The following is a 23,857-nucleotide window of genomic DNA, read 5'->3' as shown; positions in this document are numbered from 1 at the left end:
CGGGTTACTGGTGTGTAGATTTGCATGTTCTCCTTCTATCTGTGTGGGTTTCCTCCAGATTCTCCATCCCTCCTTTTCCTCATACCTCTCAAAACATAACAGTAGGCGGATTGGTGAACTGAAATCGAACCTACACTACTGGTCAAAAGTTTGGAGACACTTGACAGAAATGTTTCTCATGATCTTAAAAACCTTTTGATCTGAAGGTGTAGGATTAAATGTTTGAGATCGGTGTTGTATACACAAATATAATTGTGCCAACATATTCATTTCTTTCATTAGAAAACTAACATTTTATTTAGAAAACAATATATTTTTTTAAACGGACGACTCGGAGCGAAATATTCTGAAAAGTAGCTGAAAACTGCCCAGCATAGGTGGGAACTCCTTTAATACTGTTTAAAAAGCATCTCAGGGAGATTCCTCAAGAAATCTGTTGAGGAAATGCCAAGAATACGTTTCTGGAAATTCTAGGCAAAAATTGTGTCTACTTTGAAGATGATAAAATATTAAATTATTTTTTAAAATTTATTTTGGATTTTTTTTCTTATCACAACATAATTCCCACAGTTCAATTTGTATTACTCCAGAGTTTTGATGACTTTATTATTATTCTAAAATGTGGAAAAAGGATAAATAAAGAATGAGTGTGTCTAAACTTTTGACTGCTCGTGTATATGTGAGTGTGTGTGCATGGTGCCGTGAGACGGACCGGTGTCTCATCCAGGGTGTATTCCCACAATGCGCTCAGTGTTCCCGGGATAAGCTCCGGCTCCACAACAACAACCCTTACCATAAAGTAGTTACTGAAGACGAATGAATGTTTAACCTGTATGCACATTACTCTCATTTGTCCCATCCATGCACTCAAAGCAATAAACACATTCAGATATAATCTAGTTCCATCATAAATAGATTAAAGCTGCGTCCATATAATCTGATATAATTGATATATTAAAATTAGCCAGCATACTTTGAAATCACTTCCCACAAATAAAAAAGAGGCCATATGCATATAATACAGTATATATATATACATACATATATTATATATATATATATATATATATATATATATATATATATATATATATATATATACACACACACACATTATATATATATATATGTATATATATAACTTCTTATGCAACGTCTTATGCTTTTAGAATCCTGTTGTAAGAGTTGTTGTTTTTTTTTTGGCATTAAACGCCTATACTATGTATTCGGTAATTTATAAAACGAGGTAAAAAGACACGGCTTTTATTTTGAAAAGTGCTAGCCGTCTGTGATTATGCTACACACGTGCTTAAAACTCAATAGAAGAATCGGTTCGGGTTTATGATCTCTGGTTAGGATTAAGTAGTGTTCTTCATCATGTCCGTCCTGGAGGCTTGGTACATGGACGAGTCCACTGAAGATAAGAGACTGCCTCATAAATTACACCCCAATCATCCAGTGAGTCTACAGGAGCTCCAGGACGTCGGGGTTTGGTACTGGAAGGTGCGTTAAACTCTGTTCTGGGATCAGTGTTGCCAGCACTTTTCAGGGAGAATCTCAAAAAGAAAGTCGTTAGAAATAAATCACCAGGTGACGTCGACTAGCTTGCATATTCTTTACATCGTCAAAGTAATTTGCATATGAAGATATTCTGACGACACTCGGAATGAGAGAGAATTTGATCAGAACTATGCTTGAGCTTTTTCCTACTCACGACTTATCGTTTAAAAAAATCGTGATAAATGATTTCATGTAGCCTAAAAAAAAAAAAATACAGGAAAATGAGCATTTCCGCCATTTCGAGTACTAAAAGGTGTAATAATAATAATAATAATAATAATAATAATAATACAAGCTGTGCAGCCCTGCAGAATCCAACTCGCCTTCTTGTACAAGTTGTACTAGTGAGTTCTGCTGTTAAATTGTGGAGCTCTGACACAAAGTGTGTAAAGATTGGCAGGTAATATAATATATGTATATAATCAGAGTAAACCGAGTGATCCTGACCCCTTCTGCTCTCCGGACCGGCCTGATCTAATAAAACGATGAAAAAAAACTCAACTTTAAACTGAAACCTTCAACAAATTAAGAAACCTTTTCGAAACTACAAAAGAAAGTAACTAAAGCATAGTGAAAATTTCACCGATTTGCCTTCAAACGCTTCACGTCACAGTGGGGCAAAACTGATATTTTGGTTCGGGCTGACAGGAAGTCTATAGTAACTCAAATAACCACATTTTTTTTTTTTTTTTTTTTTTTTTTTTTTACTGTGGAGAGCAGAAAAGCATCTCAGAACACATTAAATCTTGAGACGGACAGGCTACGATAGCAGAAGACCTCTCTTATCAGCCAAGAACAGAAATCTGTTGGATTTGTTTGGATCTGTTTTTTTTCTTTCCAATCTTCAACTGTCCTGTTTCACTGAGCGACTGTCCATGAATACCTCTAATGAGCTGCTGCACTATTCTCTCTACAAACCTATAGTTTTATTGCTACTTCCATACTTGTGTATGGAGGACTTTTCCCCCCATATACAGCTGAGATTTGCAAAGCAAATTTTATTATACTTGTGCAATTACAGTAAATATATTCTATTCAATGAACGTACGAACATTTTCAATTTTTTTCAAACAAATTGTGCTTTTTAGGTGGACAATATCTATTGCTCATATAGACTGTAGGGGTAATGGCAATATTTTGTTTATAATGTGAATTATTGCGCAAGTTGAAGATCTTAATTAACTGATCTTCAGCATACACCCAGTACTATATACTGGAAGCTAAGCTGTGCTTTTAAAATAGCATATTTCAATGCCCCATATCTTGAAAGTAACAAGTAGCTCGTGTCAGAGATTAAAATTCTTTTAAGCCTTTGCTACAGCAAAAAAGGTAGCACCTTTTCCTACAAGCTGGGTCTATGCTGTCATGATAGTCATCAGTGTAGAATAATAATGCATCCAAAATCTTCCATTTCTAAAACAGAGCTGTAATTCCATCCATCCCGCTTATTCTACACAGGGTCACAGGGGAGCCTGGAACCGATCCCAGGGGAATCAGGGCACAAGGTGCGGTGCTAATCCATCACAAGACACAATTGCACACATATTCATGCACCCATTCACACACTATGGACAATTTGGAAATGCCAAACAGCCTAAACGCATGTCTCTGGACTGGGGGAGGAAACCCCTGAAGCACGGGGCAAACATGCAAACTCCATGCACGCATGGCGGAGGCGGGATTCGAACCCCCAACCCCAGAGGAGCTAAGCCACCGTGCTCTCAGAGTTGTAATTCAAATTATTCAGACTACCTTCAGTACTGAAGAAAAAGGAACTTACAAGTACACATCTTTGTTTCTGTTTTCAGTTAAATGCTGATATCTATGAACATGACCCCGAGTTGCAGAAGATCCGAGAAGAAAAAGGTTACTCCTACATGGACATCATCGACGTTCACCCGGATAAACTGCCCAACTACGAGGATAAAGTAGGTCAATCCAAATCCAAATCTAGAGCCATTAAAATGACCCTGTGCATGTTTTATCCAAACAGTCAGATGTTTTCCAGTTAAAAACCTTCTATGAGGAACATCTGCACCTCGACGACGAGATCCGTTACATCCTGGACGGAAGAGCGTACTTTGACGTTAGAGACAAAAATGACCGCTGGATCCGAATTGCACTGAGAAAGGGAGACATGATCACACTGCCAGCTGGAATTTATCATCGATTCACGATGGACGAGACTGTAAGATCTTTCCCCTGAAGCACGTAATGTGTATTTCAGAATTTCATTCATCTTAGAAAGTCAAGATACTGAGTAAAATGAACCATTGCTTGTTTTCCCCCTTTATTTTCAGAACTACACTAAAGCCATGAGGCTGTTTGTAGGCGAGCCGGTGTGGAAGGCCTACAACCGACCAGCTGATCACTTTGAAATTCGCAGAAAGTATGTGGATTCACTCAAGTGCTCCTGAGTAGCATCGAGATCGGGAGATTAACGGTTATCAGTTTCTAAATAGAACTCAATTGATATGGAGTAACAGAAATTATTTCATAAATGTAGTGTGGAAAAATATGGTAGCCTACAAGACATACAAATATATTTTTGCGATCTTGTCAATCCTGAAGCTATTTCAACACCACAGTATTTATGGTGCCTTGATTTTTTATGTTATTTTTATGAAGTATTAAATCTCGGCATTGAGTTGATCAAGCTAGAATTAGCACCGTTAGTATCAGAAGCAGGAAATATTATTATACTGAGGTGTAGATGAAACTACTGTACGCTTGCTTACTGCATGTAGTGTTCAGATCCAATTATTGTGAATAAAATTGCAGAGGTTTATCTCTATTGTATTATTCTGGCATGGAGCACTGCACAGGTCTTTTGTTAATGACTCTGTGCTGTTTCTCACACACACACTCACACGGTGCTATGATTCGCAGGTGAGTACTTCAAAATCAGCTGGGGTTTATTTAGATTCGTAAAAGAAAATGTACAGTACATCGGGTGACACGCAGTACACACAATACACACTCAAATTCAGGTTTATATATTGTATGTTAACAGACCAGTTGCAAGCTAATAAAATTTTTTTTGTGGAAGTTTCTCAGAAGTACTACAGCGCAAAGATCATCTTCATATGAACTCAATAAATACAGCGAACTTCGTACTGTCCATGTCCCATGCTTAAGTTGCCCAGAAACCTAACTGACTAGTCCGAACGTAGCAGCTAATGTAATGTAATAACATATCACAATGAAAGTTAAGTAGGGAAATGAACATGTACGAATTCCCCGGGAGAGGACGACTTGACGTATCCAAGTCCTTATCCTCTTCTAAAAACGTTTTAATGCTGCTGGCGCAACAGAAAAGCATCTGCCCCATCGTCCGGAGAGCACAAGTTTCAAATCACAATGATGCCATCAAGGGAGTAAAATTGGCCTTACTCTCTGTGTGGGAGGGATTGCATTCTCTCTCTCGCTTGTCAATCACAGTGACACTAACCAATCACAGGCATCTGTGAGCTCATGTATGTGGAAGAGGGAAGACAGCGCTTTCCTCGGAGTGTGTTACACTGCCCTGTACTACAGCATGAGCAGCAGTTTGAAATGGTGGAGATGGCTGGCTTCACATGTCTCAGACGAAGCACGTGCTAGCCTTCATCCTCCTTGGTTGGTAGATGGCCAAGGCCTTGGTTGGCCAAGAGTATTAGGGAGAAAAGAGGGCAAAAAAACCCAAAAAACGAACGTCTTTCGTTCATGTCTAGCTAGTGTATTGAATTTCTCCCAATATGTTTAACTGCGAAATAACAGTTGTCCTAGCAGGAGTGTAATAGCTTTGCTCAGTTTCATCAATATTTCCACATATTATACATTTTTCTCCTTCAGATCCTATACCTCAGCTGATGTGTAAAATGCGGCAGGCGGTGGGATCTGGAATGAGTCGCTTGTGCTATTAGTTATAGCATTGAGGTGAAGCGCACCACCATAAAGCGCATTCTTTTAAAAAAAATGAAAACTTGTGTTATGAAAGTCAATAAGGAGTTAAGTTTGTTTCTTTTTTCTGGTTGTTGAACACAGTTGTCCCCTACGAATAAAAAAAACGAAACGGATAGCCCAGATACGACGAAATCTGCCACCTTGGCTACAGAGTTATCCATCCCAACAATTTTTTATTTCTTTATTTTTTGAGAACTGTGTCCAGACTGTAATTTCTGTAATGCTGTATACATTTATTCACTTAGCAGACGCTTTTATCCAAAGCGACTAAAAAATGAGAAAAATACGAGCAAAGTATACCACTCAGTCGGCCTTTATCTCCTTTACACGAGCTAAATATTTACATGTTTTTATTTATTTATTTTTTAATCTGATTTTATATTCTCTCTCTATTTACATTCTCCTGCATCCTGATGGCATAGAAACATTGGTTTAAGAGTTTCAAATGCATCACATACCTTAGTGTGAATACACAGGTTGTTTCAGATCAGCTTTGAATTTGGTCACACAAATTTTTCACAAAACAAAAACAAACAAACAAAAACCCTGTATGTATAATAGACCAGTGGCATTTTCAGCTTTGTTAAACGAGCTCATGTCACATCATGAAGCAGTGAACCAGTGATCTAATGCACTCCTGGTTGGTTATCGTTTACACCAGTTTGAGGCACTGTGCGTTGAAGCTGTCGCCCTCGCGCCCGGCCACGGCCTCCAGCAGAGCCTGTTTCTTCTGCGTGCTGCGTGACGATTCCAGCTCGTACATGGTGGTCAGGTTGAAGAGCACGCTCTCATGCAGGTAGAGCGCAGGGTCCTGCTGCACCAGGCTCTCCAGCTGACCCAGGGACTCCTTTAGGCGGCCCAAATAAAGTAAGCACACTGCTGCGTTGTTGTTCGCCTGCAGAAGCAAATTAGAAAGTGGAATGTAGGAATGAATGAATGAATGAATGAATGAATGAATAAATAAATATACATAACTAAAAAAAAAAAACAACTTGGCTTCCTTCATCCTCCCTTTCTCTTATCTGCACTCATGGTCATATTTTTTAGTCTGAAGGTTGACCACAAGCAGGAGTTCTTACTAGAGTAACCACTGTATACATCATTCTTGAAAATGATGAATTTGGTACGAGCTGGATCAAAAAAAAAAATTATATATATGTATGGATTCTGACTGCAGTCACACACAACAGTTTTTGATTGATTAAGCAACACCCGCTAGGTCAGAATAACTCAGAATAGTTGGGACACAAAAGGTTGACTACACTTACTAACCAAGTTTTTCACATTGATGTATTATTTCTATATAGAAATATTCAACAGCTTTCTTTAAAAGGTTCCCTGAAAGGCAAAAAAAAACAAAACAAAACAAAAAAAACCTTGTAAAATTTGAACAAAGGTTTTAATGATCTCATCTATAAACATTCAAACCAGCCCTGCGTACTTTATTCAGGGTGCGCAGACGAGCACAGACTAACACAATAGCGCAAGGCTGCTTCTGTTAGAGTGCTTCTTCACATTACTGTCACAGTGTGTGCTCGTTTCTGACAATGTGGCAGTTTAACAATAAAGACACAAAAGTTTTCTTCAGTGAAGCCTTGGAAAAAAAAGAAAAAAAAAAAATCAATATCAGTCAGAAGTCTGTTCTGATAATAACAGATAATCTGCAGTATTTACCACAGGATTGTTGGGATCAATTTTCAAGACGCTGGAGAAACACGAGTGGGCGTCTGCATAATTATTCTGGCTCAGGTACACAAATGCCCTTAAAAGAAAAAGCAAAAAGAAGATGAATAAACGGATGTGAACAAGTCTGAAAGACACAAAATAGTCACAGTCTTTGTAATGCTGCATCACCTGTTCATTAAAATAGCGGTGTCAATCACTGGTCCTTGTCCTTTTTCCTGACCGGCTTTCTCTACTTCCTGGAAATACTTCTCTGCAGTTTTGATGTCTCCAATCTTGGAATATAATCAAAATCACATCGAGTTCACAGATATGAGAATCACATCAATCAGAACATATTCCGAATGCCAAAGCACACGTTGAGCTTTTATAACATTCGCAGCTTTTTCTAACGTATAACATTCACAACGTTTTTGTAATAAATCACAAGGAAACAACCTACAAGAATTGTGTTATCTATTATCATCACCTAATTAGAAAGGAATAAATTGATTTGCAGCATGTCGTTATAGAGAAATAATCGATGACGGGAGATTGTGAGATGCATCCTGATCTGAAGTTACATCGTTTATGATTAATTAAAGGAAGACAGGTCATCACGTCAGCTCTAATCAATCCATACAGGATTTCAGGAGGTTTTTTTTTTCCCCTGATTGTCAAGGCCAAAAATTCTCGCTATTGCTACGACTTTTTGCTAAATTTCCGATGAAATTTGAGAAGTTTTTTGTGCTTCTTTATTTTCTGGCAGAAACCTACTTGAATTGGCAAAATTGCAATTGCATGAAATTGTCTTTCGCAGTGATGTTTGCTGGTAAATGAGACCTTTTAGCTGTTTACTCATGTAAAATTGCAAGCTCCTCCTAAGATTTTGTGTTCATTTCTGCGATTGTAAATTCCTGGAGGGACTGTGTAATTACTCGCTACCTCACCCCCCTCTATTTTTTTTCTCTCTCAAACTCAATACACTGAAACGCCCACTGTTCACTTCCCAGATGTTGAAAACGTACTTATTTAACAAGGCGCGGACACTGGAATAAATGTCTCCTTGCCTGAAACATCACCCTATCAAAGATTAAAAGTTTCCTCTGTTTTTGGTTATCTGTTTACTGTTAATCATAGGTTATATGGAGCATTTGCCAAGTTCCTGTAAATGAGTTGTAAACGATAACGTATTAGAACGAGCGCATTAATATAAATCTGTGATTTGCTGTTCGGTCAGAGCTCCTGTTATAGAAAATTAATGAACACCTTCTGAGTAATCAGGCTTGAGAACTCAACAGTGCTATGGTATAATTACGGACATGCCAGGTCAAAGTAGTACTATCATCAAATCAACCTAGTGCCTGTGCAGGTAAGTCTTAATGTCTTATAATCAACACTCATAGCTGAAATGACCAGGGAAGCCTTGCAGAGTTGGCAGATGTTTTGCCTCATCTCACCTGTAGGAAGATGCGTCCTATTCCGCTCAACAGCTGCACTCTCTGCTGTGGCTCATACTGGATGATGGAGAGATACGTTTCAACAGCCAGCACATAGTCCTGCGTGTGTGAGGAGAAAACGTATGAGAGATAGAAGGCAGCGAACACGAAGCATTACGTGCAAGTCGCAGAATTGTAGAATATATCGTCAGCCAGCAGATGGCACTGTAGCACAGCAGTGTTCACTCTTCCAACAGAGGAAATAAGCTAAGAGTAACACACAGACCCGGTTTTAACAGACATCGTTTTGGGGGCATTTCTCCGCCTGAAAACAAGCCTGCATTTTCAGAATCTTACTGAGCTAGCAGTCCTGAGAATGGCGGTCACTTTTCGGATTGGACGAATGAGGCATTGCTTGAGTAAATGCCCTTTGCTTGTGACCCATTATCCTACTGAAAGCTCATGTCTAGACAGTGGGACTGTGGATAGCGGTCAACTGGGTCAAGCAAACAAACAAAATGCCTTTTATTAAAGCATAGATAGGGGGAGATAAAGGTACAAGTAAAATCCTTGATACATCAGACCTCTGTCTAACCCGCTGCACTTAAAGAGACACCTTTTGTCAAATCTGAAGTGGCCAGGCACATTCCAGAACAAATCGCATGATATAAATAAAAGGAAGCAAACAAACCGAAACAATCCCAAGCTTCACATAAAAAACGCATTTTAAGCCTTATACAGCAATATAAGCCTTTAAGCATTTTAATTAATTGCAACTTATGAGAATTTTCAATACTTAAAGGTGTAGTCGATGATTTTTGGGAAAGTTAGCTGAAGCTTGAATATTTTAAAACTCAATATCCAAACAAACAAACACAGCTCTTCTTTTCAGTGTTCCCTCCTAAGCTTCGCCCCCAATAAGAGGGACCTATGGGAGCTAGACAGGTAAACAGAGTGAACATGTGGAAATGTGTCTATATCCTTTGCCAAATATTTTTTTTTTGCATCCGACTTTAATAATCATCACTAATAAAGATTGTTGTGATGATGCACATAGCCTCAGGATATGATCAATGGAAAATTCATCTGTCATACGTGTGTCATATAACCCATACAGCTATTTTAAGCCTAATTAAACCTGAACTATGGAGCAAATGTAGGACTGCATCAATGACCCTTTTTTTTTTTTTTTTTTACAAAACTGATATTGATGTTGATATCGAAATGAGTAAGCTTATTAGTGTTAGTCAGGGGCATCACAGAACATTTGATTTATATTGTTGTTCATATTGGTCATGCGGTCACGTGCTTGCGTTCAAGATATTATGGCACTAAAACTCTATCTTTAAAGTCCCCATGAAATCAAAATTGATGTTTTGTGGCTTTTAGTATGAACGTGTTAGCCTTAAGCTTATCTATAAGCTAGTGTGCTCCGAAACAGTGACAAAATTCAACTTTAGAAGATACGGTCTCTCTCTTCCACCAATACGGATCGTCAATGTTGATATCGTTCGGCACTTCAGCTTCTCATTAGCTTTTCTGTCCAATCAAATGCTCTCTAGAATCTGAGGTGCCCGACGTCCAACGTTATAAATACCACCTTGCTGAAGTTGCTGCTGTTGAGCGAGAGAAATCATACCAGCAAGCATGTGTCATAAATGTGTATCTGGCTGTACGAACATGTGTGTTTTCCAGCTGTAAGTTGGTTAAGAAGGAAATGGCTTGAATTCGTTCAATTGAACCCCCACCGAGTACGGCTTGGTCCAAGCCGTTGGCCGTTTAAAAAAAGGGGAGGCTCCACTTGATATGTCCTACCCTGACTTCCTGCATCAGTGGAAATTACGCCAACATATCGAATAATGGCGAGCGTTTCGAGGCACTTCACGGGGACTTTAACAGACAGCGTGAGAACATAGAGCAGTATCAGAGAGTGAGTCATTAAAAAGGAGTGCATGGTTCCATGAATTGCACCTTGACTCCTGGGCACCATGTAGGCCATGGCGCATGTCTCGGTGCTCAGTGCTCGCATAAGTGAATTTCACTGTACACTCACTTCCCTGCTCCATGCCACAATTCGCAGCCCCTTGTACTCATTTTTAGTGACCACGTTCACTGATACTGCTCTGCACACTCATTAAAACAGCATGATGTTTGATCAGCTTACTTGTATTGTCGAAAGCTGCTGTAGTAGCTCCTCTTGATATTTTCCCAGAGCATAGTTAACATAGTGCTTTGACTGCCGTCATTAATTGTTCAATACTTTCAGATTGCCGTCTTTTCATGTCGTTTCGTTTGCTCTTTAGTGCGTCAGCGTGCACTAGGCTTACGTGGTACCGGATGTTGGCATGTGAGCATTCTTTAGTAAGAGTACAAGTAAACGAGCAAATGTCTTGCCTATGACAAAATGATCTTTTTTATTCATGTTATCCATCCACATGGCTATGTGGCGCACATATAAGCGGAACTACGGTAGTGCGTCTCTGCAGCAGCTCTCTCTCACCGCCCACATACCTTCATCATTAGCAGACAGTTTGCCATGGAGTACATCACCCGGCACAGACGTGACCTCCACAGCTGAATAGAGGCTGGGAAAGAAAGAGATAAAAACACAGAGAGAGAGAGAGAGTGAGAGAGACTGAGAAAACAGGCTAACCAATTGCACACCAATATCCCCCCCCCCCCCCCAAGCATCACATCCTTTCCCCTGTCCAAACCATCAATTATTTGTCAGCAAGAGGGAATTATGTTGAAGGAGGGAAAGACACTGCGACAGTAACATTCATTCCTCCCTCCGGCTAACTGTGGGCACCATCAGTGAGCGTGTCTGTTCTCTTATAATTTCTCTCTCTGTGTGCGTGTGCGCGCGCGTGTGTTGCAGCTTTCTGCTCGTGTTCATCAACAGAGAGCTGCAGCTACACAGCATCTGGTGACATCAAAAGACTAGAGTGAGATACAGAGAAACGAGGCTACCATCTTACACTGCTATCTGTACAGCTGAAATGAGAAAAGCTGCACAAGATGAAAGAAAGAACAGAGGTCGTGTTGCTAATAAGCTTTTCTGGATGATAGATGATGCTTTCTCGGTCTGTACAAATAATGCTCATTGGATAATTTGTTAAAAAAATGAATGAATGAACATTTTATATATATATATATATATATATATATATATATATATATATATATATATATATATATATATATATATATATATACACACACACACACACACACACACACACATATATATATATATGTAAAATAATAATAGACAAAAATTTATTAAAAATCATAGTCCTAATACTATTCTCACTCACAACAGCGTGTGAGGTATAATCTCAGCATCTGTGTACATAGGTGCCAACATCCTAGCAGGCAAAGAGGACATATACAAAAACCGTGTGTATGCTGGTGGATGATACGGAACGGGGATATATATATATTTTTTAGTCATGTGCCAAAGCAACAGTAAGAAAACAACGAGGCATAATTCAGACGTTACCGTTACTTAATCACCAACTCGTCCATTTGTTTGACCAAAAAGACCACAGCTGTTTTCTATTGGTTCAGAAGACGGGGGTCCATGAATTCACAAGTCAAATTCAGTCGACGTGACGGGAAAGCAACCACTACCAGAAACAAATATGCATCTTTCACGTGCCACATCCTTTCCCTTTCAGTGAATTGCATTTTCAGCAGTGTTTGGTCTGATAATGCTTTAATGGAAAAAAAAAAGCATTGATTGGAAGTTTAACAAAATGGAAGAAAAATGTCGATTGTAATTCACATTTTTTTTAATTTCCGAAGAGTTAAATAAGTAAGGAATAATTGACGAAAGGCCGTTGAATTATTAGAAAATAGTAATAATATTCTCTAATAATTCAATGGACCGGAGTCAATTATTCCGCTTATACCACAGTTACCAAACCTCAAGACATTGTTCAGGTGTTTTGTTTCAAGGCATTTGATTTTTTGTCCTTAAAACGCTCGTGTGTGGAACTAATTTATTATGCATCCCAACTCAAGCCTCCGTTGCTAATTCCAAAACGTCATTTTAGAGCTAGTAATGGAGGCCTGAGCCATTGATATGCAGCTACTGGAGAGAGAGAGAGAGAGAGAGATAGAGAGGAGAGAGAGAGAGAGAGAGAGAGAGAGAGAGAGAGAGAGAGAGCATTCACAGTTTGTTTGTTTTCGTTTCATGCTGATAATACAAAAATAGAACAAATAAATATCGGTAAGCCTACTTATTCACAGGGTTTTTCATTTTTTATTACTGTAGAAAATATAACGAATAAATAAATAAATATTGATACTTGTCACAGGCTTTTCTGTCTCATTACTGCAATCACACATGCTCTCTCGTTCTCTCCCTCTCTCTCTAATAACTGCATATCAACGCCTCAAGCCTCCACCTCGCCTCATGGCCGCATTACCACCTCGGGTGTGCATTGTTTTTCTAATAATTCCACTGCCCGTCGACAATTATTACTTACTTATTTCTGGAAAATGTAATGTGGAGTGATATGGAACTGTAATGCGGTCAAGACCTGACTGAAACTACTTCAGCTGTGCATTTACTGAAAAATAATTGCACAGCTCAGAACGTCTCTCAGATTCTCAATCAGAATCAGGTATTAAACAGCGCTGTGGTAGAATAAAATATAAATATGCCCAGACATTGTGAATTAGTAGAGCTATAATCGTACATCCCTTACACTTATAAATAGATAGAGGTTTGCTCTCAAATGGACTTGAAATAACTGCTGATTTTTATCTGTATTACACGAGCCAACATTTGCAGTGACTGGTTGTCAGCTCGTACAATCTCACACACTGACTCTATCCTACTAGGCTTAACAGGAAATATAACAAAACCACCAAAATGATTCGAAATCATAACCTCACTGTGTGCTTGTCCAATCTGCTTTCTCGTCCTTGTGTTTATAAATTGTTTACCAGGGCTTTGCACTTAGATCTTTAACCGCCTACTCTGACCAGAGGGCTACTGGTCATGTTCTGAGAGGCCAGCATTAGTGCTGAGCTGCCATGCTTTATTCCAAGCTCAGGAGTAAGGTTGAGGGCAGCAGATGGGAGAGAAATGGCATGAAGCTACTGGGCTGTCAGCGCTCGGCAGCTTCTCTAGAGACACGAGTGTGTCTGACGAGAAGGCTAATACACTCTTCAGCAGGAACACAGGTGATGTGATGGCAGGGATGTAAAGGAGGAGAGAAGGACAAGTGAGCTGTCCATGTGGGAGCTGGCATCACACACTCCAGTCCACTCCATACGCACTGCATATACACACATTTGTCTCTATTCGCCACGGCCAACGCCGAAACTCTGGGTGCGAGAGGCAGGATTTATAGAGGTGTCAGCTTTGTGCCCTGATACGGAACCGAACCAGGAACAAACACCTCAGACTGATGCTCCATACTATAATCCTGGCATTTTAGTTAATCCACACTTACCTACATATTTCCAATTCCTCTTCATTAAATTATGTAATATTTCATTCGAGTTCATTGTAATTTATTTATTTTTTAATTTCCAAGCTGTTCTGAGCTTCGATGAAGCATACAATAACAGGATCCTTCTTCTATCCTTCCTTGTATCTTCAGAGAAACAAGTGTTAATAAAATAAACTGCTAGAAGATTCACAACTGCAGGATCAAAATGTGGCAAAGCGTATGTTTCAACGTGAAGAATATTTTCTGACACACACTGTTGTGATATGCAGCAGTTTAGAAATGCTATGCATATAGTAAGTGTCAGGGAAAGGAATGGTTGTGGTGAAAGCCTTCACGAAGTAAGGAGCAGTGAGGGCAGGTGAATGCGAGCCATAAAAATAGAATGATTCCTGTACAGTATATAAGCAAGCAGCTTCGACTTGGCTTAATTGCATAATTAAGTATAGAAGGATAATAACGATAATTAAAGAAGGTTACTGTCTGTGCAGAATTCTCCCCATTTTCCCCACATAGGTTTCCTACAGTTTCCTCCCTCCTCCCAAACACAAGCTGCTAGGTGGATTGGCTACGCTAAATTTCCCCTAGGTGTGAACATGTGTAAGCATGGAGCCCTGCAATGGATTTGCGATACAAAAGGACATCAAGGGTGTATTCTCGCCTCGTGCCTAGTGTTCTCCGGATAGGCTCTGGATCCACCACGACCCTGATTGGGATAAAGCGCTTACTCAAGACAAATGAATGATGAAAAATAAAGTGATTTATCTACCGACTGCAAACAAACCTGTGATAACGACACCCTCTTCAAAATGGAGCAAAAGCTGGAAAAAACACATTAAATATTTACACTAATCTGAAGGAAGAAGAAGAAAAAAAAAAAGAAAAAAAAAAAAACCCTCTTACGTGGAGTTCAAAAGTCTGACCAGAAGTGAACATGCTTCCATTTTGCATTCTTTTCTAATTTAATACAACAATTTTCATTACAAATTATATTATGGACAACAACTTGAGTGAAAAGTAAAATCTTTTAAATATTTACATGAATTTTTTTAGTTTCTTAGTATTTGGTATGTCCCTTTAAATGACGGTGTGTACTCGAGATGGCATGGACGCCACGAGTGTGTGCAAGTTCCACAAGTTAGGATCCATTCTAGATCAAATCCATCCAAGTCTGATTACATGCTTCAACAGAAGAGATCAAGCAACTGGAAAATCTGACCTTTTAATAAAGCGGTTAACAAGTCAATATCACAAATTTGCTTACACTTAAATAGGGACCTAACTCAAGATATTGAACATTTACTTTCTTTGTTTTAAATATTTCTAAATTCTAATCATTTCCGATTTGAAAAGGGGGGAAAAAAACCCATCAGATTTCCAATTTGGTCTCACTGTACATGTATTCCAATTAGTACTGCCTCATGTGGACAACTGAACATTCAAATTTTTACTTAGGCCTCATACAACACAATGTAATATCTTCGCTAACCTGCAAAACATATAAAAGGCTAAAAGCGCATTTAACAGATGATGTCATATTTGGCGGCGCGCTCGTCTGAATGCAGTACCTTGTCTGTTTTCCTGTGTGAGAGTCATCATGCTCCCGTCCTCAGCCAGTCCTTCCTCCAGGTTAGCCAGGATCTGTTCACAGAGCACACTGGTTTCAGAGCAGGATAATTACAGCACTCACATTGTGATCGGAAAGTTCTGGACTCACTCACTTTCTGACAGATGCTTCTCATGCTGTGCAAGCGGTCCAGACACTCCTGGGGCTTGTTTAAGTACTGAGGCAGCTCAGCATGCAGCACACGCATGGAGAACGGCACCATTGAACCTGAACGACCAGAAACAAGAGCACAGTCAAGTAAAGTACAAACACACAAAACACTTCCGTCATTCCTTTTCACATAGGGATGGATGAGAATGCCTCAGATCATACAGTCACACTTAATTGTGTTGATTTTATTTTATTTTTTTAACTCACAAACAAAACTCAAGCTTTTATCTTATATGTAGAATATACATAAATCTATATTCAATCAAACGTATAGATCTGTGTCAAAATGACATATTACGTCTCGTTAGGGCCGCATGATCTATACATACAATACATTCACCTAAATAAATAAATAAATAAATAAATAAATAAATTGGTCGACTAGTCATCTTTTCCATTCAGCCATACGCAAATTACACTTCCAGCTTCAACGCTTCTTTAAGCTACACTGCTAAAGATGAAAATAAATCAGTGCAATAAATATGCTAAATAAAATCTGTGCGTCTTATTAAACTATGGGGTGTCTGAAAGTTCAGGAACCAATAGGAATATATTGAGCAAAATCTGCAAAAACATTATACAAGGGTGTAAGAGTGAACATGTAGAGCATATAATATAGTACATGTAGTTTTACTCCCATTGGCTCCTGACCTTTCAGACACTCTGTATTTTGAAGCAATTAAAAACAGGACTGGGATCCTGCGAGACCAAACAAACAAACAAAAAATTACAAGAGTGGGTGGATTTTACTGTCGGGATGAGCAGACAGTCAAATATGAAGGTATGAAGGTCACACCGATTCAAATGGGTGCTTATTGGATGTGGTGTGCGACATGTTTACTCTGCACACGGTGTCTGTTGGGATTTACTCATTTGTTCATTCATTCATCGCTCACTCGTTTACTGAGCTCAGGGTCACAGTATGTGCAGAATAAAGCAGCTACTGAAGTTCACTGTGGGTACAAACAATCTCAGCTGCAGAAAAAAAAGAATAAGGTTGGAATCACCACGCTTAGAGGATGCTCACCCGGCTTTTTTACTTCGTAACAAATGAACAAATAACAGATATGAGACAAAACAAGTCTTGTTTAATAGCTGAACATTACAGCTTTTTTTAAACATGCCTCAAACAAGTTATATGAAATTATTTTAATTAATGGCGTATTTTTTACCCGCAAATCAAGTAGAGAGAAAAAAAATTATGGAATCACCCTGTAAATTGCATTCCTAAAACAAACACCAGCTCAAGTCTTAAATGCAAATTAGTTTGCTTACAGACCGTAACAAGTTGTCGGACTTGGCTAATTGAAAGGAAACATGGCCCTAACAACAGAGTTGTCAATGGAAACAATGGAAAGGATTATAAAACTCCTTCAAGAAGGAAATCTGACAGGGAGTGCCTCAAAAGATGTTGGTTGTTCCGTTAGCTGTGTCTAAAATGTAGTGCAAGAATAAATAATATGGGAAGGTTATAAAAGAAAAAAAAAATAATAATACGGTAGATCAATGAAGAAGTCAAAGCGTCAGGATAGAAAATGCAAAGCAATATGCCTAGCAAACAAGAAATGTACAACAAAACAAATGAAAAACAAAATGGGAGGAAACTGGAGTCAGTATTTGTGAGAGAACTGTAAGAAATCAGCTGAATGAAATGGGATGTACGTACGGAAAAGCCAAACGAAACCAGCACTAACACCTAGACAGAAGAAAACAAGGTCACAGCGGGCTGAAGAGAAGCAATCATGGAGGGTGTATGATTGGATGAAAGTGATATTCAGTGATGAATCATGAATCTGCATTGGCCATGGAGATGATGCTGGAAATTTTGTCTGGTGCAGTTCCAAAGCAAAATATAAAAGATGACTGTCTGAAGAAAACAATCAAATTTGCCCATTCATTGATGACATGGGGCTGCATGTCAGGTGAAGGACCAGGGGAGACTTCAACAGTCAATGCACAGGTGTACACTGACATTTTGGACACGTTTCTCATTCCATTGATAGAAAATAGGTTTGGTGATGAAGTAACTTTTCAGGATGATAATGATAATCTCACCACAGAGCAAAGAGTGTTAAAGATTTTCTTCAGGAAAGGCAGACCAACTCAACGACATGGCCAGCAAACAGTGCGGCTCTCAATCTGATTGAAAATTTATGGTGGAAATTAAAAAAACAAAAAAACAAAATGGTCCATGACAAGGCTCCATCCTGCAAAGCTGATCTGTCAACTGCTATACGAGAAAGTTGGAACCAGTTTGATGGAAAATATTGTTTTTCCTTTAGTGAACTCCATGCCTTTAAGAAAAAAAGCCAGAGCAGGAGCAACAAAGTACTAACTGTGATTTTATTTGTTGAGGATTCCACAATTTTTTCCTCTACTTGATCTGGAAACAACGTATGCAATTAATTACAATAATTTCATTTAACTTGTTTGAGGTATGTTAAACAAAGCCAGAATATTCAGCTATAAACAAAAATGGTTGTGTGTTATATCTGTGCTTTGTTTATTAGCTATGAAGTAAAAAAGCTGGGGGAACATCCTCCAAGTGTGGCGATTTCATCGTTTTTGCCAGGGGTAGTACATTAAACCATAAAAGTAAGGAATAAAACATGACAGGGCATGCTGGAATAGCTGGAAATAATCAGCGATGGAGTGTTGTAATGTAACCCTGACATTGATTATTTGCCTGTAACAGCACATTCCTCTTACACTACAGCAATTTGCCAACAATTAAAAAAAATACCATGAAACAAGTTAGATGCTGTTATCACTTGTGCAACACCTTTCAGATTTAAGAACTCACTGGCGCTGTAATATAAGAAATTTATCATTTTCTATTAACACAAAAGAAAAAAAAAGTACTTTTCCCTAGCGTATTCTTGTGCAGACCCTCAAGTACATTTAGTCTACTTTATTTCTCATTACTGCTTTTTCATTACCACCTGTCTAATCAACATCCCCTAACAGTGTCTGTATTCGTTGACTAGTCTCTACAAACTCTAATACAAACACATGAGCATTCTGACTCATAGACCCCAGGGCTCATGTGTATAATGGAGACTCCTACCAGATCAGAATTGGAATAATAATAATAATAATAATAATAATAATAATAGCATAATATCAAACAATATATTGTGCAGTGTGTGCTTAAAAGACTAAAAATATACACAATTATACTCTAAATGGATAAATTAACAAGTCACCACAGTGTGCAATCGAATAAAGTTCAAACATACGAATGGGAAGCCAATAAAGAACGATATCTAAGGGTTAATCTAACCTATTCAGACAAGCAAAGCCAAAAAAGCTGTGATTGCTAATAAGATACGGATAATTAATCCTTAATTACTTTCACCTCTCGCGTTTTCCTATTTTCTTCTTTCTCTATCTCTCCATCCAGTTGTGTGGCTGGATTTGATCAGGCAGCTCTATGACAAGATTAATGGCTCCGCTGACCGCCTGCCTCTTTAGACGAGTCAGTGACATAGAGTCCGGCGCTACTGTGCATAAGGTTCAGCCCTGCACGCCTCTACACGGTAACTGTTTCCATGAAACTAAAATACACAGTAACATGAGAATGTGCAGTATCTTTGATTAGACTCGTTTTATTTGAAAGAAAAGCCACACATAAAGCTGTGGTTTTGCTCTGGATTTCTATTGCGCTAATCAGTGACGTGTAACCTTGAAAGCTGAAAAATACAAACACTAATGCTCAAAGAGACTAAATGGCTTGTGGCTATGACAAAACCCAATTCAGTTTCTGTATTATGCCTGTCTTACATGCATACCTTCAAACACATTATAATTCCATTAATGTCTCTTTCACGCTTTGCCTCCGTCGGTTAAAAAGGCTTTCAAAGCCTCCGCAGCACTTCAGTGTGAGCAAACTGCTCGAGTCATTCTTTCAATAAATGGGCACTCTTTATCTGGGATTTTCTTTTTAACAGTGTCTTAATTCTCCCTTTGCTGTAAATGAATGTGCTTTTATTATTAAGCTCAAAACAGATGCACTCAGTCAGTAAAGATGCTACCTCGTCTTCCGGGGTACACCGTAGGGTAGTACTCGTAGTACAGGTCCGGCTGGTCCAGATTACCAAACGGCTCAAACTCCAGCTCGGCGTTTTGGAAGAGGTTGAGCTTAACCAAAAGAGCCAGACGCACGAACCATAACTGCAAGAAAGCACAGAGGAATCGTTTTAAAACCGGTGAAAACCGAAATAATTACTAATGATGATTACTGAAGTTCTAACACCTTTTTGAACTTTCCATTTAAAAAAAATCTAGAGTTCTAACAGCCTTATAGATCCAAGTGGAGAAACAACAAAAAGAGATGGTGCATCAAAGTCAGACGTATCTAAAGACTTAATTGAACTCATTATGCTAATGTGCTTTCTGTAGCCTATAGGGCTAAAACCTTCATAATGAAAGTCAGTAGTTTTCCATTATCACAGAGAGAGTCAGCAGAGTGGAACGTATGTGTGCCACTGGAGGTCAGACATCAGAGAGGTGGAATGCTTTGATACAGCTGACACGGCAGGCAATGCGAGATCTGTGTGTGTTTGTATGTGTGTGTGTGGACAGAGAGCCAGAGTTGAGCTATGGTGCTACTTTAAAAACAATCCACATCTTATACCAGAATTGGAACACAATCAAGTCACTAAAGTGTGTTTTGTGCACCTAATACATTTTCTTTTTCTACAGTTTTTCCCCAATTTAACCAATTCCCACCCACCAGTCAGCTCACAGATGCCCGTGAGTTGCTATTGTCGCCTGTGATTGACAAGTGAGAGAGAGAATGCCATTCCTCCCACCCAGACAGCTTGGCCAATTTTGCTCCCTTGGCTCCAGTCACTGATCGCTGTATGTGGCATCGTTGATTCTTTTCTGTTCTCTCATGTAAAAAAAAACATAATTTAAGATCCATCCACCAATTTTCCTTACCTCTTATCCTACATAGGGTCGAGGAAGAGCCTGAAGCCTATCCCAGGTGACTCGGGGCACAAGACGGGGGACACCCTGGACGAGGTGCCAACCCAGGGCACAATCGCACACACACTCACACACTATGTTAAATGGTCTGCACTTATATAGCACTTTACACTGTCTCATTCACCCATTCCCACACCAATGGTAGCAAAGCTGCCATACAAGGCGCTAACTTGCCATCGTGAGCAACTTGGGGCTCAGCGTCTTGCCCAAGGACACTTCGGCATGTGGAGTCATGTGGGCCGGGAATCGAACCGCCAACCCTACGATTAGTGGACAACCCGGTCTACCACCTGACAATTTAGCCGCCCAGATAATTTAGAGATGCCAATCGGCCTACAATGCATGTCTTTGGACTGGGGGAGGAAACCGGAGTATCTGGAGGAAACCTCCGAAGCATAAGGAGAACATGCACAGGGAGAACTTTAACTCAACTTTATTAATACATTTATTATAAACAACAGGCTACACTGAGTACTACATGCTGCAACATTACAGGGTGGCATGACGGTATCACCCCAAAGTTGATTATTTTCCAATAATAGCTCATATAAGAGTGCTTTATTCCTCCTATACCACAGCAATGTGCCAACACTATTTTTTATTTATTTATTAAGAATGACGAGTAATGCTTTTTATCTGTTTACATTTGCATATAAGGTTGTGGAACGTTTGCGAAATGAGTTTGTTAGGCCAAAGATGGTGGTGTCAATGTTGGGATTTGAACTTGCAATTTCCTGACTATTACTAACACATATGTACTTAATACATAGTAATGCGCAACAATATACTTATAAACAGAGAACAATTTATTTATTGGTTCTTGGCCTGAATTCTATAATCTATTGTACACACACAAAAAAGCCGTCATGCAGTTTCCTTTTCCCCTCTCCATTTTTAGTAACAAACCGGCAGTGTTGCTAAAACCTTTAGCAAGTGATTATTCCACAGGGTCTCGAATCTGGTTGTAGCTTGTGTTGTGCAGCACCTCCATATCCCAGGGGGCCTGACGCTGTGCTCACCTGCAGTTAGGGCTGCACAATTAATCGAATATCGATCGCGATTACGATTTTGACTGCCCACGATTAAATGAACATGATCGACTGCGACATTGCCGTTTAAAGTTCGTCCTCCGCTCATAGAAAACTCCACTACAGATCAAATCAAGCGCTTCCTAAATTTGCAGCCGATCACCATAGAGTGGCGCAGGGATGACGTCATTTTGTAGTGCCAAAACCCGGAAACAGTGTTAGCATTTTAGCGCTCGAGCTGCCAGTTCCGCTGCGAGCTCCAGCGCTTGCGCGAGGGGAAATCATAACACTAGCTAGCACAATGCTAAAAGGCACTACAGAGGTTGTCGGGGACATTAAACATCATCTCGCAGAACAGGAAACAACTTTGCAGATAAACTCAGGGCTCTACAGTGCGACCATTTCACTCGCATTTGCGACTGAAAAGTATTTTGTGCGACTGTGAATAAATATTTATTTGCATCGGTGCGAGTGACCTGTTCGGAGTTGTATAATACAATCGGGATAAAAACTACAGGAAGTCCAAAATGCATCTACACCGCGCAACAGTTTCTTTCACACTGCTTTTCATCTCCTCAGTCAACCGAACAAGTGTGTAAATACTGCAAAGAAGCCATTATGATGACGAGTAACACTAAACATCATCTGCTTCTCTCAACTTCCCAATCTCACAAACCGCCATCTTTTATTGATCCCACAAAATGATCTGAACTTTCACCTGCTCGTGTAGACACAGCGGCATCGGGCGGAGTAAATTTATAATAATGCTAACGCTACAAGGTGGGTTTAATTCAAACTTCTTTACGATTGGTGAGGAATTATTTAATAGTAAAGATTAGCAACTGTTCAGAAGGAGTACACTGCTGCTCTCCTGCACGCTCTTCACTAACTCAAATACGTAGACGTGACGTAGTCGTCATTTAAACTTAAGGTTGCCAGATATCGTCAGAAAAGTCAACTCCAGTTTCCATGTTTTGATTTAATCCCCCAAAAAACAATATTATCAGCAGACGTACTGGGGAAACCGATCTAAAAGGAACAACTGATAAACCAACAAACAAACAGAAAACTAATAAAATGTAAAGACAGAAAATGTGCTTAGTTATAAATAAATCATATAATATAAAAAATAGATATTATAGTAAGTTAAAATATAAATAAAATGAGAAATGAAATAATGTTTAATTACTGTGGGTTGCATTTAATATCAATTTGACATTAAGCTTAGTTCGCTATCTCTTTAGAAGGCTATTAGCCTTTTTCCTAATATGGATCATGTTTGTGTTAATCTACTTTTAATTAGGACTATTGTTTAAGATATTTAAAAATAAATATTTTATGCTTGTTTATTTATCAATTAACCAACAACAATTCAATTAACAGAGACCGTGAGCGGAGAGCTTACATTTAACTGTTTATGACCCTCTGATTAAAGCTTAAACAAAAAGATTGGTATCTGGATCGGTTTCGGTCGTAAAAATCCTGATCGGTGCATCCCTAATGAACACCATTAAACTAAAGCGCTTTAATCACCCAATCACATCTGTATGAGATTATTCAGATATATACACAATATACACAGAGCGGTTTGTGAACTGACTCCAGCCCAGAACCACGACAGTGGAAAATGTCTAATAATGTAGCTTTAAATATATTTAAGAGGAGCAGACTTCAAACACTGAGCACTGATTATTACTGTATTTGTTTACAAGGTGGAACAGGTTAACAGTGGTTTTTTTGCATACAGTCTGTAAAATGAACTGAAAATATTAAATTTAGTTTATCAGAAGGTAAATTAGTTATTTATGGTCATGGCTCACACTGTGTTCCTAAATTCTGTCATAATTAACAAGCTCAAGTTTTCTCATGCCTGCTTGTGTGTTATATTGTGGCACATTAATGTTACCATCTCTAAAAAAAAAAAAAAAAAAAAAAAAAAAAAAAAAAAAAAAAAAAATTAAAAATAACCTCAACTTCAACTGTGCTCCT

General features: G+C 38.9%; 2 protein-coding genes across 2 annotated transcripts in view; one reads left to right on the top strand and one right to left on the bottom strand.

The window, feature by feature from the left end:
* Positions 1 to 1,178: 1,178 nt before the first annotated feature.
* Positions 1,179 to 4,348, top strand: adi1 (acireductone dioxygenase 1). Its single transcript, XM_053632162.1, has 4 exons — positions 1,179 to 1,503; positions 3,369 to 3,488; positions 3,569 to 3,748; positions 3,861 to 4,348. Exons 1-4 carry the CDS (start codon positions 1,378 to 1,380, stop codon positions 3,975 to 3,977), a joined length of 543 nt encoding a protein of 180 aa, XP_053488137.1. The 5' UTR covers positions 1,179 to 1,377; the 3' UTR covers positions 3,978 to 4,348.
* A 106-nt stretch (positions 4,349 to 4,454) lies between these two features.
* The window catches only part of trappc12 (trafficking protein particle complex subunit 12), a 37,535-nt gene continuing 18,132 nt past the window's right edge, over positions 4,455 to 23,857 (bottom strand). The window contains exons 5-12 of the mRNA XM_053632159.1: positions 19,883 to 20,021; positions 15,793 to 15,905; positions 15,640 to 15,712; positions 11,118 to 11,191; positions 8,628 to 8,726; positions 7,360 to 7,463; positions 7,180 to 7,267; positions 4,455 to 6,400 (exon numbers count right to left, since the gene is read on the bottom strand). Of these exons, the coding sequence (XP_053488134.1) occupies positions 6,158 to 6,400; positions 7,180 to 7,267; positions 7,360 to 7,463; positions 8,628 to 8,726; positions 11,118 to 11,191; positions 15,640 to 15,712; positions 15,793 to 15,905; positions 19,883 to 20,021 (933 nt within the window). The 3' untranslated portion in view covers positions 4,455 to 6,157. The remainder of the gene's footprint in view (positions 6,401 to 7,179; positions 7,268 to 7,359; positions 7,464 to 8,627; positions 8,727 to 11,117; positions 11,192 to 15,639; positions 15,713 to 15,792; positions 15,906 to 19,882; positions 20,022 to 23,857) is intronic.

This window comes from Ictalurus furcatus, chromosome 9 (assembly GCF_023375685.1).
Source record: "Ictalurus furcatus strain D&B chromosome 9, Billie_1.0, whole genome shotgun sequence".
NCBI classification, from domain to species: domain Eukaryota; kingdom Metazoa; phylum Chordata; class Actinopteri; order Siluriformes; family Ictaluridae; genus Ictalurus; species Ictalurus furcatus.
The sequence above is the reverse complement of the archived record's forward strand: the minus strand, read 5'-3'. Positions and strand labels throughout refer to the sequence as shown.